The following is an 18918-nucleotide window of genomic DNA, read 5'->3' on the forward strand; positions in this document are numbered from 1 at the left end:
GTTCTTTTCTAATCTGACAATGTTGAGAAATACGGCAACAGATTTCCTAATGTTTAACTCTCTTTATATTACTGGGATAAATCTTGTTTGGTCATGATATGTTAGTCTTATAACTGAATGTTGAATATGTAATATATTCTAGATAGATTTTGGTCAAGACTTCTAATATAAGTTGGTATTTAAAGCAGTTTATCATTAAGTTTGCTGAAATATACTTCTGCCCAATACTAGGTAAATGTAGTATTTTTATTGTAGGGGTTTCATACCCAGATTCCAGCAGAATTTTGTTATTTTTCTTATGTAATTTTCTGGCCTTTATTAACAGATACTAACTGTTCAACTTCTTACATGTGTACTTGCCATGTATTTTTATTAATGTTCTGAGAAGATACTTAGTTCACCGGTCACAGATTATAGAGCCATACTAAAAGATATGTAAGAACATCACAATAATACATTTGCCATGTTCTCTTACTTTAGTGCTATTCTCTTCTTCCCTTTAGAGTGGTTACCCACAGAACTTGATTAGAAATTTAGCTCTTCTAATTATTAGCTAGTAATTTCATAGCTATTTATCCTCTGAGCTTTAATTATACCATATGAAATAACAAATTATAACAACTATAGCTGCGCTGATAGACCCTCAAGAACACACCCACATATTGAGAGCTTGTATATATTTTCAGCCAGGCAAAATTACTCAGCTATTAGTAGAAGACAGCAAAAAAGGAAGAAAAAAAAATGGATTCATTTGGACCACCTGTCACATCTTCTTGGACCCATACATTTCTGACTTTTAAGTCCAATGGGTAAATAGGTGAGCCAAGCCAGACAAAGATATATATGGCAGGCTACTAGCAGGCTGTTGTGGAAGGATCGTATAAAAAGCATATTAAAAGCTTGATCAGCAATCTGTAGCCCAAGGATTTTATGATTACATGATCCTGGTTTACATTACACACTGAGCCCTTAATAACCTGTTTCCACCAATCCTGAAATTGTATGGGGGGTCTTCTGCCACAGGAACACTACTTCTGAGTCCCTGAAAGCCCTACTGTACATAACACTTCCTCATGGGGTTGTTATGAAGCTTAAATGAGACATGGGATGTAATAACATCTGGCATGATACCTGCTGGTTTTGTAAAGATGAGTATTTAAATGCTTATATAAAGCTTTAACAAAAAATGTGCCTGGCAATATGCCAAGAAGAGGATAAAAAATAATTTTTTTAAAGTACTTTCTGTAGAATCTAGGGCTGAGGCAGATAAATACATGGCACAATACCGTGTGATAGTCACCAGAGGTTTAAGGGAACTTACAAGCCAGGCTCGGAACTGAGACAGCATGGAGCCCACAGAGCTGTTTGGTTACATCTGGAGGTGCTGGCCAGTGGAAGAAAAGAGAAAGCCTAGTCTGGTTATAGGGCACAGCCTATTCTGAGGCATGGCATTCTGACAGGCGGACACATCCTGGAGCTGCAAATGTGTGGTGAGAAGGTGGGGTCTTCACCTGAGGCTACTGTAGAGGGCTTTGCAGGGTCCACATCAGGCAAGTTCTTAAAGCTAAGGGCCTGATTATTCCTCTTTTGCATGACTAAGTTCTCATCATAAACTTCAGAGTTTCAAGTTGAAATGCCCCCTGGCCTCAAGCGCAAACTGAGTAGTCACAGCTGTTCACTTGCAGCCCAAGAAACTTGCTATACAAGTCACCTTCAAGTTTCTATTCTGCCCTGTGCTCTAACCTAAGGAAGAAACTCGGAGTTTGCAAATGTAATCTGATAACCAAATTTCCTCATTGGAACACTTCATCTTTTAGGTATTTTCAGGTTATTATGTTCTGGCCTGAGGGGCAGATTCCAGCCCTCACCTTTCCTTCTTCTTTCTTTCTTTCCCCCGCCCACCCCCCCACGTCTTCTATTTTTCTCTTATAGTTAAAAAGCCCTATACAGGCAGGATTTTAGAACTGGAGCATCGGAATGTGTGTCTCAGTGAGCAACCGACTTTAGGGCTCTGTATTATAGCATCATTCCCAAGTTCGACGGCTAACTCAGAAGGAGACGCTCACCCTGGAATCGAAGGGAAACAGTTAAGTCTTGGTAGAAGTAGTGCAGGGTTCGCTGCTGTTCGTGCCAGCCGAGTGTTAAGGCGAAAATTCAACAAAAAGCAAAATGAAGAGGCTCCATGCTTTTCTACTCCTTGCTGTCTGGCGATCTGTTAAGGGTGGTGTCTTGCAAATTGCAAGCCCAGCGCACGCTCGAACCTCAAGGGCAGGGAGCGTCGGGGTGCGGCCCTGTCCCCGGCGCGGTGGCGCGCACACCCCTTTTCTGCAGACTCACAGGTTTCCAGGCCCCGCCTCCTCCGGGCCCAGCTGATCTCTGCCGCCCTTTGGGCCTGAAACCCAGGAGCCCAGAGCCACACGCCCTCGGCTCCCGGCCCCCGGCTCCGGGCCCGCCCAGAGAGCGGCGGGCTACAGAGTCCCCACCCCTCGGCTGCCGGCCCTCGGGCTCCCGCCCCTGGCCCGCTCCGCGCACTGTCTGGGTCCCGTGGGCTCCGGGAAGGGAGGTGGGGCGGCTGGGCCGGGGGCGGGGCGGCGGCCGCGGCCGTGAGCCCGCCCCGCGCTCGCCCTCCGCTTGGCCGGCTGGCGCGACCATGGAGGTCTACATCCCGTCCTTTCGCTACGAGGAGAGTGACCTGGAGCGGGGATACACGGTAGGCGCCGGCCGCGGCGGGACAGTGCCCCGCGAGCCAGGCCTGCGGCTGCTGAGTCCGGAAGGTTCCTCCGGCAGCCGCCGCCCCTGCGCGGGGTTGAGGGGTGGGGTTCCTTCGCTCCCCTCCCTTTCCCTCCCTCCCCGGGCCCACTGGGAAGGCTGCGCCCCGGCGCGGGTGTCAAGGAAACAGGAGCCCCCTCCCTGGCGCGGCGGCGGCGGCGGCGGGCGCTCGGGGTGCCCCGGTTTGGTCCCTTCCCCCTCCCTGCCCGGCTCCCGGCCTCTGGCTAGGAGCGCCGGGAGTCGTATCCTCGGACGCGGCGCTCGCCATTCTCCCCGCCGCCAGCCCTCTGGAGCCCGGGATGGGCTGCGTTCGTTTCTGGCACAGCTGCTCCTCTGTCCAGACAGAAGTGTCTTTGCGGGCGGGTTGATGTTGGTTTCCAAGTTACGTAGGGATTCATTCAGATGGAAAATACGCTAATTTAAAAAAATCATCATTTGTAGAATTTATTAGCCAAAGCAAACACATGTGTTGCTTTTAGATGATTCCCCAAGTTTTGTTGTTTTTTTCTCGTTATGCAGAGCCATGAAATGGCAAAAATCAGGTACTCACTGAGCACCTGTTCCATACCTAGGACTGTGGTCTCTGAAGAATGAGAAACAGGATCCCTGCTTTCAAGAGTGGAGGAGTGGCAGGGAGGGCAGAGACCAGGGCCTGGAACCTTTGGGTAATAAGTTTAGTAAATGAACTGTAGGTAGTTGATTTCCCAGCGAACTTAGACATCTTCATCTAGACAGTCATTGCTAGAGGGAGAAATGCCTCAGCCTGGGATAGACCTTGGAAAATTTTATTTCCATTTAAAGAACAGGTAGGCTTTGGGGAAAATTGCACAGGGCACTCTAAAGGATTGTTATTTTATTCACTTATTCACTTGTTATTTAATTCACCCACTTGCTAAACTCCAGTTACATTAGTTTGGCAGAGAAGTATTTTAATCTTTTCTCTAAAGATTATTGGGTTTTGGTGACAACTTATTTGGAACCTTGTGTTTTCATAGCGGGGATTAAATCACTCTCTCAAAGGAATTTTTAGAATTAAGAGTAGAGATGGAAAAAAAAAAATCCAAGGAGTATGTGGGTTTCTAGAATTAAGTAGACTACTGGGTCCACGTATCACAAAACAAGTTCTCAAAGTGCCTTCCCTTGGGGGGAGGGGGGACTTCAACCAAGGAAGAGCTGAGCTCCCTGGCTGTTATTTAGATAAATAAATGAGTTATGAAATTGATTAAATATACTGTATCTTCAAAAAAAGGGGTGGAGGAATGAACTTAAATTTGAACCTATTCAAGTCTTTTTCCTTAAGCCTAAAACCTTGGTGGTCTTTCCTTCTTTCAGGTGTCTCACCTCTCCCATCAGCATCAACAGTCATGGAGGGCTTTCCATCTTTAGGGCATTCTTTTAGCACCTGGAGATAAACAGGCTGCTTGTCAGGGGCCTTGGTCTCAGTAATCCAAGCAAAAAGTTAATTACCTCCCCAAATAAGCACTTCGGTGGATCCGAATGGTTGGTTTTTTCTATTAGAGTGCCTGTGTTTTAACCCAAGTTTTCCTGTTTCTTTCTATTACTTGTGTTATGGCCAGCCATATGCCACACCCCAGGTTTTGAATTAAACTGATTTGGAAGGAGCCTTTTTCTTGGTAAACTTGTTAGGTAGAAGATTGCTTATGTGAGGAGAGTTTGTATGCTTTTTGAAAATTTACTTAAAAAAAAATCCTAATTTATGTAGGTTGGTAACCATTTGTTAAGATACTTCTGCGAGTGATTTTTTTCCCTTGTGAGTTTGTGAAGCAGATACTTTCTACCCTTGGCCAGCAGTTTTGGAATTGTACAGCAGTTTATTCATTCAGCAAACATTAACTGAGTGCCTGCTATGTGTCTGTATTCCGGGTGCTGGGAAGGTAGCATCGAATAATATTTCATCTTTTTAGAAAAACCCAGAATTTAAAAATATCTTCTCAGTTCCCTAAATAAGAAACTGGTAAAATAATGTATACTTTAGTGTAAAAAAGTACCTTTTTACTTTAGTGATTGTGTTTCAAATTTAAGAAATATTAAACTGCATTCTAACAAATTCAGTGACAGGAAATTTAAAGTACAGGATGATTTTTCCTCCTTCTTGTCCCATGCCCTTAGGGATAACGCATAGGGGTGCTTTCTTAGAGACTTTCCCCCTATGCTATGAAAACATGTTTGTTTCTTTTTTAGAATAAATAGCAGGATTTCACTATAACTGTCATTGTACAGCTTATGGATATCTTTCTGTGCCAATACGGATAGGTCTGTCTCCTTCTTACTGGTAGCGGAGGGATCTTCTGCAGAAGGAATGCACCGTAATTTGTTTACACAGATCTCTGTTGGTGGCCATTGACATTTGCTTCTAGTTTTTGGCAACTATGCCAAATGTTGAAATAAGATATCCCTGTACATGCTTTTTATGCCTACTACTAGGATTTCTGTAGAACATTAACTAGAAGTGGTACTTCTGGGCCTTCTAAGTTTTTATCAGTATTGCTCAATTGTTATTCAAAAAGCTTATACGAAGTTATGCTTTATGTATGAAGTAATTTACCTTTAAAGAGTGAATGTTTGCCCTTTGAACATTTAAACATTTACCGTGGGCCTGCACTGTGTTAGGTGGGGAATTGAAAGGTGGAAGGATGTTGTTGCTGTCCTTAGGGACTCTCAGCCCGTGCAGCAGGGGTCAGGTGGGGAAGGGTTAGAGTGCTCTGATGTCAGCTGGAGTCCTGAGGAGGAACAGGGCGGTTCAGCTCTGACTTAGGGTGGTGTGCTCTGGGTGGGGGTGGGGGGGGGAGGAGGGGTGCTCAGGAATGCTGACATTTGAAATCTGATGAGAATTTTGCTGGGATTGTGAATTACAGAAAGAGGAAGTGCGGGGCAAAATTTCATCTCAGGAAGAAGGCATGTTAAACTCCCAGATTCACCAAAAAACAAACCACACCGAACAAAAAAAGGGCCACTTCTAAATCATTTTAGTTTACAAAGAAGCAGGAAAGGATATTGTAACAAAATGCAGGTGAACCCTTCCCACCCTACCCCTATCCCCCATAGTGTATTTGTTTGATATCTGTTTCCCTGCTAGGCTGTAAGCTCCTTGAGGCTAGGACAGTGTCACTCTCCACTGCTGTATCCTTGTACAGGGCTTATCACATAGTGAAAATTCACTACATCCGTGCTGAATAAATAATGAATGAGTCTTCTAATAGGAGAAGAAAGTCAGAAGCACAGTGATCCTGAGGCGTGAAGCAGCTCAGTGAGTTGGACTGGGGTTGTGCAGTGATTCCCGACAGAGAGAGGTGTGGAGAGACCAGATGGCTAGCCTTGAGAGCTATAAAGGGGTGTGGACTTCAGCTTCAGACAGTGGGAAGTCGCTGGAGTTTTAAGGAAGGAAGTAACATGATTAGCTTTGCATTGAGAAAGATGACCCTGGAGCATTAATCACGTAGGAGATGCAAAATGACCAGAAAGGAGAGGATGAGGGCTGAACTAAGGCAACTGGGAAAGGAAAGGGGAGGACTTACAGGAACCTCCAGGGTCTGGTGACCAGATGTGAGGCAGCAGGGTGACTCCCGCGAGTACTGGGTGCCAGTGACCAAAAAAAGAACTGACATGTGGGCAGTTTCATTTGGGGGCCTGCTGAGTTTTTTGTGGCAGATGAGGCTATTTGATTTTGGAGTTCAGGATACATAGAGAGGTCTGGGTGAGGGGTGTGAGGCAGGAAGAGAAAGAACAGTAGGTGCTTTATAAGAAGGAAAATGCTAGATATGGCTCACTGGCCTTGTCAGGTGAGGATGGAGAACAGTCCACTGGATATGAAAGGAAGCAGGTCCTGGGTGCCAGTATAGGTTAGTATTTATATTTTCCATTTTCAGATAACATGGTTGGTAAAAACAAAAGAAAACTAGAATTACCATTCATGTAACACCATAAAAGTTTGAAGGTATTAGATTTCATTTTCCATAGCTGTAAATATCGAGGCATTCAATTAGATAGATTTTCAAGTCCATTGTTTTTTTGGTTTTTTTTTTTTTTTTTGCGGTACGCGGGCCTCTCACTGCTGTGGCCTCTTCCGTTGTGGAGCACAGGCTCCGGACGCGCAGGCTCAGTGGCCATGGCTCACGGGCCCAGCCGCTCCGCGGCATGTGGGATCTTCCCGGACCAGGGCACGGAACCCGTGTCCCCTGCATCGGCAGGCGGACTCTCAACCACTGCACCACCACGGAAGCCCTTCAAGTCCATTTTAACTGTATGTGTGTGACTGAGTGTGTTGTGTTTATATAAATACATCTTTTTCTTGAGATCTGGACTCTTTCACTGATTTACTTTATATCATGCTTTTCAATAGATAAGGCAGCTCCATATATACATGATCATAATATTGAGATATATGCAGGGATAATTATCAGTTTAATATTTTCTGGATTAAAATACACAAATAGAACAATATAATGAACCACCATTTACCCATTACTCACCTTCAATATTTTACAGTACTTATTTCGTTCACCACCCTTCATTCTTCCATTAAAAAAAAAAAATTCTGGAGTATTTTAAAGCAAATCCAAAATAAAATTTCACCTGTAAATATTTTACTGTGAATATCTGACAGGCAAAGACCTTTTAAAGAAACATAACCAAAATGTAAATACTACCACAAGGTTAGCAAAACCTTAATATCATCCCAATTCTTAGTTGTTTTTGTTGTTTTTAACATAACCGTAGTGCTCATATTGCCTTGGAATTAACAGTGGTCTGTGGGAAATATTATTATTGCCATTTTATATTTGTGAGAATGACACGTAAGATCAAGGGGGCCTGGCCACTTCCACTCTCTGTTTACTTTCATCCTCAGAGTCGCTTCCACCTGGTGACAAAATGGTAACATATTGCAGATTAAAAAAAAAAATCGTATTCTACAAAATCCAGAGGAAGAGAGGGTGTTTCTTCAGAGCAAGGGCACTTTTCTTCCTTCATATCTCGTTATCCCTAGTTAGTTCCTCAACCAATGCAGTTGCCAGAGGAATTCTGTGTGCTGATTGGCTGCCTTCACCATGATTCGTGTAATCACTGTGGCAAGGATAAGTTAACCAGACGGAGTGAAAATAGTTAGGGGGCATCCCTGGAGCTAGGAATGAGGTCAGTCCATTCCTGCCACCTAACCCTGTAGACACCACAGCGGGAGAAGTTCAGAAGGATGGCAAGACCACAGTGCCCACAACGATTATCTTCCAGTCACCCTTTATAAGCATCTATGATGCAGGAGGCCTTTGTGTGACAAGGACATAGCTGGCACAGTGCCTCACACGTGGTAAACTCACAGCATAGGCAAACATTAAACGTGTGTTGAGTGATTAAGTCAAGCATGTGTAAGATATGTTCCTTACCCTTAAAGACAAGAAATACAGTTTGAAAATATTCTTGAACATTAACAAACAGAATGCTACATTCACTTGAAAATCAAAAATTTTACAAGAGGATTGAATTTTGCAGATACGGTGCTTAGAAATTGATCTATTCTTTTAAAATAAACTTTTGATTTTGAAATCATTTTAGATTTGCAGAAAAGTTGCAAAATTAGTACCAACTGTTCCATATACCCCCTCACCCAGTTCCGCTGTTACCATCATCCATTACCATGGTAACGTCAAAATAAGGAAACCAGCATTGGTAACTTGTTATTAACTAAGCTCCAGACTTTTTGGATTTCACCAATTTTTCCACTAACGTGCTTTTTCTGTTCCAGGATCTCATCCAGGATACCACATTGTATTTAGTTTCATCTGCTTTGATGTGATACTAAGTAGTCCAAGTTGTAGTACACTGTCTCTCAAAAATGAGACAGGCATGTTATTAGATATGAACCTGTACAGATTAAATCAAATTTTGATTATTTCAGTTGCTTCCTTGGAAAGTTTTGCCACTTGGCAAAATCCTATTTATAATATTATACCAGTTTATGACAGAAGCTGACACAGCCTCACAATGAAAAGCACAGGCTGTGGATGGACTCATGCTGTCTGCCTCATCTTGCCTGCAGCATTTAGCCTGAAGCCAGACTTTGGGCAAGCTACTTAATCTTCCTGTGTCTTATTTTCCTCATCTGTAAAAGAGGATACTAGTACAGACATACCTCAGAGATATTTCGAGTTCAGTTCCAGACCACTGCTTATTGCAATAAAGCGAGTCACACAAATTTTTTGGTTTCCCAGAGCTATAAAAGTTATGTTTACACTATACTGTAGTCTATTAAGTGAGCAGTCTCATTATGTCTAAAAAACATTTACATTGCTTAATTAAAAAATACCTTATTGGGGCTTCCCTGGTGGCACAGTGGTTGAGAGTCCGCCTGCCGATGCAGGGGACGCGGGTTCGTGTCCCAGTCCGGGAAGATCCCACGTGCCGCGGAGCGGCTGGGCCCGTGAGCCATGGCCGCTGGGCCTGCGCATCCGGAGCCTGTGCTCCGCAACGGGAGAGGCCACAACAGTGAGAGGCCCATGTACCGCAAAAAAACAAACAAACAAACAAAAAAAACCTTATTGCTAAAAGATGCAAACCATCATCAGAGCCTTCAGTGAGTTGTAATCTTTATACTGGCGGAGAGTCTTGCCTTGACGTTGATGTCTGCTGACTGATCAGGGTGATAGTTGCCGAAGGTTGTGGTGCTGTGTCTATTTCTTAAAATAAGACAACGGTGAAATTTGCTGCACTGATGGACTCTTCCTTTCATAAGTGGTTTCTCTGCAGCATGCAATGCTGTTTGATAGCATTTTACCCACAGAACTTCTTTCAAAATTGGAGTCAGTCCTCTCACACCCTGTTGCTGCTTTATCATCTCAGTTTATGTTATATTCTAAATCTGTTGTTGTCATTTCAACAATCTTCACCAGTAGATTCCATCTTAAGAAACCACTTTCTTTGCTCATAAGAAGCAACTCCTCATCCATTGACGTTTCATCATGAGATTGCAGCAATTCAGTTGCATCTTCAGGCTCCACTTCTAGTTCTAGTTCTCTTGCTGTTTCTAACGCATCTGCAGTGAACTCCTCCACTGAAGTCTTGGACCTCTCAAAGTCATCCATGAAGGGTTGGAATCAACTTCTTCCAAACATCTGGTAATGTTGATATTTTGACCTCTTCCCATGAATCATGAATGTCCTTAATGGCATGTAGAATGGTGAATCCGTTCCAGAAGGTTTTCAATTTACTTTGCCTTGATCCATCAGAGGAATCACTATCTATGGCAGCTATAGCCTTCTGAAATGTATTTCTTAAGAAATAAGACTTGAATTTTGAAACTACTCCTTAATCCATGGCACAGGCTATGGACAGATGTTGTCTTAGCAGGCATGAAAACAATATGAATCTCGTTGTACATCTTCATCAGAGCTTTTGGGTGACTAGGTGCAGTGTCAATGACTAGTCATATTTTGAAAGGAATTTTTTTTTCTGAGCAGTAGGTCTCAACAGTGGGCTTAAAATATTCAGTAAGCCATGTTGTCAACAGATGTGCTGTCATCTAGGCTTTGATATTCCATTTAGAGAGCACAGGCAGAGTAGATTTAGCCTAATTCTTAAGGGCCCTAGGATTTTTGGAATGGTGAGTGAGCACTGGCTTTAGCTTCAGTCACCAGCTGCATTAGCCCCTAACAAGAGAGTCAGCTTGTCCTTTGAAGCCAGGCATTGACTCCTCTAGCTATGAAAAGTCCTAGATGACATCTTCCAAGAAAAGGCTGTTGCATCTACATTGAAAAATCTGTTGGGTAGCGTAGCCACCTTCATTCATTATCTCAGCTAGATCTTCTGGATAACTTGTTGCAGATTTCTACATCAGCACTTGCTGCTTCACCTTGCACTTTGATGTTACGGAAATGGCTTCTTTCCTTAAACCTCATGAACCAAACTCTGCTAGCTTCAGACTTTTATTCTGCAGCTGCCTCACCTCTCTCAGCCTTCACAGAATTGAAGAGAGTTAGGGACTTGTTTGAATTAGGCTTTGGCTTAAGAGAAGGTTGTGGCTGGTTTGATCTTCTATCCAGACCACTAAATCTTTCTCCATATCAGCAATAAGACTGTTTCACTTTTTACCATTCATGTGTTCACTGCAGTAGCACTTTTAATTTCCTTCAAGAACTTGTCCATTCACAACTTGGTTAACTGTTTGGTGCAAGAGGTCTAGCTTTTAGCTTATCTTGGCTTTCAGCATGCCTTCTTCACTAAGCTTAATCATTTCTAGTTTTCGATTTAAAGTGAGAGATGTGCGACTCTTCCTTTCATTTGAACACTTAGAGGCCAATGTAGTGTTATTAATTGGCCTAATTTCAATATTGTTGTGTCTCAGGGAATAGGGAGGCCCAAGGAGAAGGAGAGAGATGGTGAGTGGTCAGTTTGTGGAGCAGTCAGAACACACACAACGTCTATTGATTAAATTTGCTGTCTTATATGGACACAGTTTCTGGTGCCCCAAAACAATTACGATAGTAACATCAAAGATCAGTAATCACAAGATCACCATAACAAACATAATAATAATGGAAAAGTTGGAAATATTGCAAGAATTAGCAAAATGTTACAGACACATGAAGTGAACAAATGCCATTGGAAAAATGGTGCTAATAGACTTGTTCCACGTAGGGTTGCCACAAACCTTCAATTTGTAAGAAATGCAATATCTGCAAAGTGTAATAAAGTGAAGTGCAATAAAATGAGGTCTGCCTGTAACTACCTTATAGGATGGTTTAAGGATGAAGTGAGAATCCTTACAAAGTGCAAGGAATGGTGTCTCTAGTTATGCTCGTGATTTATTCATATTATTTCAAGTGGGGACTGCCTTGAAGTTTACTTTTTCTTTTTTAAGTTCTGCAACGTGAATTAATAATGTAAACCAAAGTCCAGGATAAATATTTGTGCTATGTAAGATAAACTCTTTGCTGAGACTTTGAAGTACTACAGAAGCAACGATTACATTTAACCAACTTGTATTCTTATTACAACTTTCGTCAGTTCAATTCAGGTTTAGTTTTCTAGCCCTATTTACTACATATTTTTTTCCTTCAAGATCACAGAGACTAGTATGTTTATATAAATGATTGGGATGTATTATAGTGGGCATGGAGATACGTATTTCCCACCTTCTCCATTCTCTTCCATCCCCCACTGCATCTCTCCAAAACAAGCAAACCATTGGGTTCATACCTTGTATTCTTATGCTAGTTTTCCAGGTACTCATTCAGGTTTTTAATGCAATTTCCTGTTATTTTGCTTTGTATTTGTCTGCTCTGTTTTAATTTTCAATTGTTGTCTTGCTCACCCTCCCTTTTAAAAGTAATCACTTATTATGGAAAATTTCAACATCTCCAGCACTGGAGGGAATAGTGACCTTTTCACTCAGCTTTTTTTTTTTTTTTTAATTTTTAAAAATTTATTTATTTTTGGCTGCATTGGGTCTTCGTTGATGTGCTGGCTTTCTCTAGTTGTGGCGAGCAGGGGCTACTCTTTGTTGCTGTACGCAGGCTTTTCACTGTGGTGGCTTCTCTTGCTTCAGAGCACGGGCTCTAGGTGCGCGGGCTTAGTAGCTGGGGCGAGTGGGCTCAGTAGTTGTGGGCTCTAGAGCACAGGCTCAGTAGTTGTGGCGCGTGGGCTTAGTTGCTCCGAGGCATGTGGGATCTTCCCGGACCAGGGATCGAACCCGTGTCCCCTGCATTGGCAGGTGGATTCTTAACCACTGCGCCACCAGGGAAGCCCTTTACTCAGCTTTAAAAATGATAAACTCATGGCCAGTTTTGTCTCCTACTCTTTCCCACTGCTCCTTGCACAGCCTCCCCAAGATTTCATTTTGAAGGAAACCTCAGACCTGTCAGTGAATATTTTCAGTTTGTATGTGTAAAAAATAAAGATTCCCCTTTTAAAAAACAATCACTATCAGATTATTTAAAAATAAGCCATAATTCATCAATATTGTAAATATCAATCCATTTTTACATTTCCTTAATTTTCCCATTCATGTTCTTTTTTTTCTAATGCAGCTTGTTTGAATTGGGATTGAAACTAGGTCTATAGAATATGATTGCTTAATATATCTTTTTTAATCTATAGGTTCTTTTTCTACCTCTCTCCCTTGCTTTTTTTTTAACAATTATTTTGTTGTATAAACTGTGACATTTGTCTCATAGAGTTTCCCACACTGGATTTTGCTGATTACATCCTTGTCATTACATCCTTGTCATGTGTAATATAAAAATATTAACACATTTTTCTGTTCCTTACGTGGTAAAAAGGTAGAGGCTTGGTCATTTTCAGATTTGATTTGTGATGCTAGCAGCCCTCAAAGAACATTGCCTATTAATATTAATCAATATTAATCAATTAATTAGTATTAATTAATGTTAATTAATAAGGAATCTATTAATTCATTAGTGGTTGCTTAGCATTGATATACTAATTTTATCATTCTCTCTTAATTTATTGGCTTGAATACATGTATAAAGAAGGAACTTTGCCTCATAAATTAGTTACTCTGAAGCTTAGTTTTTATAGGAAAGGCAGGATAAATGCTTGATTCTTTCTCTTATTATTTATTTGTCAACATTATGGATTGGTTGCCTCCAAAGATCACAAACTAAAAGTGATCATAGAGGCTTTCTTTTAAAAATTAGCACTGTTATGAATTCATGTATACTAGCATGTTTTATGTAGTTCAGTCCACTGCCTTTGTCATTCTTATATACTTTTTGTCCCGTCTTTGGTCATTTTCAAGTTTGGCTTTTTCAAGTTGGGTGCTGTGTCTGGTTACCTTTAGTGGGAAATGAGTTAGAGACCATGATCCGGGCACGGGGTATATATAGTCGGCTTTCCGGATCTGTGGGTTTCACACCCATTCAACCAACCTAAACCTTTTCACAGTTCGTGGAATCGGCAGATGCCAAGCACACGGATATGGAGAGCGGACTGTATTTACTGTACAGTGTCCTTTTTTGTAAAGGACTTGAACATCCACAGAGTTTGGGGCTCCTGGAACTCATCCCCCACAGATTCCAAGGGACGACCGCATTTGTGGAGGTCTCTAGATCTTTTCTGTGGTCAAGGAAGGAATTTATTTTCTTAGTTTCTTGTGTCTTCAACTGTGTCTCCTTTCTCCCACACTGAAAATCTCAGTACAGTTGTCCCTCGTTATCTGTGGCCCATTGATTGGTTCCAGGATCCGCTCTGCATACCCAAATCCCAGGACGCTCAAGTCCCGTGATCGGCCCTCCACATCCGCGGGATCTGCATCTCTGATAACACCAACTAGCTACCCGGTCTCATTTTATTTTGTATTCATAGGGATTTTTTAAAAATTAGTTTTGTTTTGTACTTGTGTAAAGTATCTACTGCATCAGGTTTATCTGCAGAAATCTAACTTCTGTTTATGTCCTATTCACCATTTCCTTCCTCTGCCATTAATGGCCATTAAGAAAAAAAGTTATGGTTTATCCTTATATTACAAATATATATACACAAATACAAATATGCTTGTTCCTCTACTCCTTTTCTTAGATTAAACAGTAATACATTAAAACATTTTCTTCCACCTGCTTTTTTTTTTACATAACAGTATATCCTGGAGATGACTACATGGGCAGACGCAGAGATGCTGCATTCTTTTCTATAGCTCTTTGCTCTCCATCGTTGGCTGCAGTCAATAGCCTTGTCCATATGTCTTTTTGTATTTTTGTCAGTGTATCTTTAAAATAGATTCCTAGCAGTGGGTTACGAGATCAAAAGGTAAATGCATATTTCATTTGGCCAGGCATTGTCAAATTCCCTTCCTTGAATGGTGCAATTTTGCACTCCCATAGCAGTTAATGAGAGTTCTGGTTTCCTCACAAACTTGCCAGTTGAGCATGTTGTCAGGCTTTTGGATTTTTGCCAATCTGATAGGTAAATGGTGGTATCTGAATGTAGATTCCATGTAGTTTGCTGGCTAAATTCTGATGACTGGATTGGGCATATTTGAAACATTCTGTGTCCCCCTTCTAGTTGCCCCCCCCTTTTTTGAAGGGAGTGTTGTGGGTATTTTAAATATGCTACTGTGCTCTTGTTGATTTTTATTAAAAACGCAGATTACTCAGGTTTTCACTTAAAAATTCTTATTCTAAGGAAGAACCAATATGTGGGTTGAGTCTCACCATCTGCCTTTTCTTAGTTCTTTGAGTTTAGATAAATTTAGGAATTTAGAAATTGCTTTAGAAACCGTGAGCTTCTCTCTCTTATACACCCTCCCCATTCTCTTCACCTTGCCAGTGGAACTTAATCTTATTTTCAAAATTACACAAGCCCAGCAGAGCAACAGTTCATTCTCGTGATTATTATGTGCCTCCTTTCTTGCAGGCATTGCACTGGTATTGTGGGTGCAGGGCGGCTGACGTGAGAGCTTGTCCTGGAAGGATGAGTGGCAGTTTGCCAGTTTGAGAAAGGGAGGACGATGATTTCAGGTTCAAGGAAGGGCCTCGGGAAGGGTGAGAAGTCTGGGTAGTGGGTAGGTGGTGGGGTGGGACTGGAGTTTGAAGGTTGGGTTGAGTGGTTTAGTGGGACTGTAGATCCCCAGGTAGAATTTTGTCCTGGAAGCTCTACAAGTAATGAGAGTGTTTCTTTGTTTATTTGTTTTTAAGAGGAGAGAAATATCAGAGGTACAAATGACCAAAAATATATGACAAGATAGTTAGTATCACTAGTAATTAAGGAAGGGCAAAGTTGAAACCAAGTTTTTAAAAAATTTGATAGGCGAAGTGAAAAAGATTGATAAAAACCAGTACTGATGAAAATGGGGGTGAGGGGAGACGGTTCTTTACTGTCTGTTGCTGAGACTTTCCTACTGTTGGTGAGACTATAACTTGGAGAATCTGTTTTGGAGGTCAGTTTGACAATATTTATTAAATAAAATATTTATATAACCCTTTGACCCAGGCTTCCCACTTTTTGGTCTGTATCCATGAATGCACAAGGATATACATGTAAAGTTATTCGTTGTAGCGTTGTTGATAATACCAAGAGAAAATGGAAACAGATCACTCATTTGTTAAATAAATATTTAACAAATATTTACTGACTACCTACTGAGTGGCAGGCAGTAATCCACCTGTTTGGGATATAACAATGAACAAAACAGGCAAAGGTCTCTCTTCAAGGAGAGTCAGTCGACAGTTTCTACCCTCAAGAAGCTTACATTTTAGTTGGATGGGTGGAGAAGGGCAGAAATAAACATGATAATTAAATTATATAATATCTCAGATAGTGATAAGTGCTGAGTAAAATAAACAAGGGAAGGGGGATAAAGAGTGCCGGGGGGAACATCAGAGAAGCCCTCTCTGGGGAAGTGACATTGGAACAGAGCCCTGAAGGAGGTGAGGGGTGAGTCATGAGGTTATCTAGGGAACCTTGTCTAGGCAGCAGGAACAGTGTGTGCAAAGGGCTTGAGATAGGAATGTGCCCAGTGTGTTTTAGATGTAGAAAGGAGTCCAGTGAGGTTGGACTGGAGTCAGAGAATAGGGGGTAATAGGGGATGAGGTCATAGGTAGTGTGATGGGGGCAGATAATGTGAGGTGAGGTGGTGGTTTGGGCAGTGCATAGCCAGTAGGTCTGGGAAGGAGGGATAAGGCTTATTCTGAGAGAAGGGAAGCAGAGGAATGATTTGATTCACCAAGTATGTATTGATTAATAACCACATGATCAGTGTAGTGGCACTCTTCTAGATGCTGAGGACACAGTAGCAGAGAAAACAGATGGAAATCCCCGTCCTTACATGTTAGTTACATGAGTTAACTTTGAAAAGAATCAGTCTCATTTCAGTGTGGAAAATAAACTATAGGAGGGTCAGGTACAGGCTGGAAGCTCAGTTAGGAAGCTATTGTGGTAGCCTACATAAAAGATGATGATGGCTTAGAACAGTTCTGTAGGTGAAAGTGGTGGAAGATGGATGGATTCTGGACAGATTTTGATGATGGAGCTGACAGGATTCACTGATGGATTAGATATGGAGTGTGAGAAAAAATGAGGAACGGAATGACTCCAGGATATTTAGCTTGAGCAAATGGAGGAATGGTGGCACTGTTAACTGAAATGTGGATGAATTTGGGTAGAGCACATTTTGGGGGAAAGATCAGAAGTCCTGTTTTTTGACCTGCTTAATTTGAAATGTTTGACCAGATATCTGGGCATCTTGTGGGTCAGTCAAATTGACATATAAAATTAACCATTCCAAGTCCACCCCTTACCAACTTGGCACCCATGTGCATCTCCTTAAACCATACTTAATCTCCAAATAAAGATGACAGTAAGGTCATAATTCTGCCTCACATGATACAACTATCCTGTATACGACTAAAACACTCTAACCCCTTACCCAGAAGAGGAGTTAAGGTCCTTGAGTCAGGATATCCTGAAACTTAAATACTATGATGTGAAGTTAACAATACTTAAATACTCCTGTAGAAAGTCAGTACATCTTTTTTTTATTATTATTATTTTTATTTTTGCGGTACGCGGGCCTCTCACTGCTGTGGCCTCTCCCGTTGTGGAGCACAGGCTCCGGACGCGCAGGCTCAGCGGCCATGGCTCAGCGGCCATGGCTCACGGGCCCAGCCGCTCCGCGGCATGTGGGATCTTCCCGGACCGGGGCACGAACCCGTGTCCCCTGCATCGGCAGGCGGACTCTCAACCACTGCGCCACCAGGGAAGCCCTCCTTTTTGTTTTTGTTCAGATGAATATAACATGAGAAAACGAGCTTTTATATTTTATTATCTGATATTTATTTTAAACTATGGTTTAGTTCTCCCCGAAGTTGGAAAGTTTTCAAATACATAACCTATGGAAGGTTTTTGTACCTCCATTTTTAAAAAGTGAGCACAGTGCAGGGAATAAAAGTTTATAGAAATGGTCTGTTTTCCTTGTTTATTATTAGTGAACAATTAGATCTTACTGTTAGTAAAAATTGATGGCTGCAGCTTCCAAACTATTGAACTTGTACTAATAAATGCAACAGTTGTTCATAATTTGGTGGTAAATGACCTTTAAATGTAGATGTTTACGGAGGCTGTCCTTGGGGAACAATTTAACTTCCAAATGACACCCATGAGTACTTGTTATCATTTAAATATGCTTCCTTTTGTCAATAGCAGAATAACAAATACTGGTTAGATTTCTAATGTTGATTCAGATACCAGGAAACCTGCTGAATAAATTAGTGTACATTTGATTTATATTGACCAAAATTTTTTACATTGCTGTGTTACAGGTCAAGGTGACATGCATTTAAATGCATTGTAGAGCAGAGGTCATGCTTGACTGACATGAATGCTTACACTGTTTTTAATTAACTTTTAAATATTATCCTAAAATTCCTTCTCAAGTACCAATTGTTAGGTAGAGGATTGAAATTAACTTAGGATATTAGTGGAGACCTTATTTTGAAAGTCAATAATCTTTCCCATAAAAATTATTGGAGTAAATTATTGCTACATTTTATCTTATAATTTGTAGGGAAATCAGATCTGTTTTTTCCATCATAGACTCTGAATTCATTGTCTGTGGGTTTTCCATTGCCAGTTTTGCAGAAAAAAATCTGAGATAGCATTGAAAACATTTTTCGAAGTAATGAACAAAGTCTTGCCTAGTATAGGAAGTACTTTATCAAGCAAATGCATTTTTTTTAGTGCTAGGAACTTTTTCACTGATGATGTTGTGTGTGCCTGGAGGGAGGATAGTTTTCACGGTGAAAATGTAGATTAATCTTGTCAGCCATTCATCAGTAGTCCAAAATAGTATATGTTTTAGGGAAGCTTTAATCAACACCTTACTTGCCCTTTGAGAGAATATCTTCACAGTGAATGCTGCTTCTTTTGCATATAAATATTGTTGGATAAAAAGCATTTTGCTTCACTGTAGAATTTTTTTCACTTATGTCCCATGTAAGAAGGTTTACATAATTCAAAAGCTTAGAACTGAAACGTGCAAAGGTTTTTATTCTTCTCAACCATGCAGATTTGTTATTAATCAAAAAGTGTGCATTGGGAATTTCAGGATAACCTTCTGAGTTTTGCTTCTCAAGGAAAGGCAGCACAAAGCTCTTCTCTTTTACAACTTCTCATGTCAACTTTTAC

The 18918-nt window shown here is 41.3% G+C and overlaps 1 protein-coding gene across 2 annotated transcripts in view; it reads left to right on the plus strand.

Annotated features, from left to right (window-relative positions):
* The first annotated feature begins 2377 nt into the window (after window positions 1–2377).
* Window positions 2378–18918, plus strand: part of SNX24 (sorting nexin 24) — a 162179-nt gene continuing 145638 nt past the window's right edge. The window contains exon 1 of one of the 2 annotated variants that reach the window (XM_067731566.1): window positions 2378–2710. In XM_067731566.1, coding sequence (XP_067587667.1) covers window positions 2651–2710 — 60 coding nt within the window. In that variant the 5' untranslated portion in view covers window positions 2378–2650. The remainder of the gene's footprint in view (window positions 2711–18918) is intronic. The other variant, XM_067731565.1, reaches the window with a different exon arrangement.

This window comes from Pseudorca crassidens, chromosome 3 (assembly GCF_039906515.1).
Source record: "Pseudorca crassidens isolate mPseCra1 chromosome 3, mPseCra1.hap1, whole genome shotgun sequence".
Taxonomy (NCBI): domain Eukaryota; kingdom Metazoa; phylum Chordata; class Mammalia; order Artiodactyla; family Delphinidae; genus Pseudorca; species Pseudorca crassidens.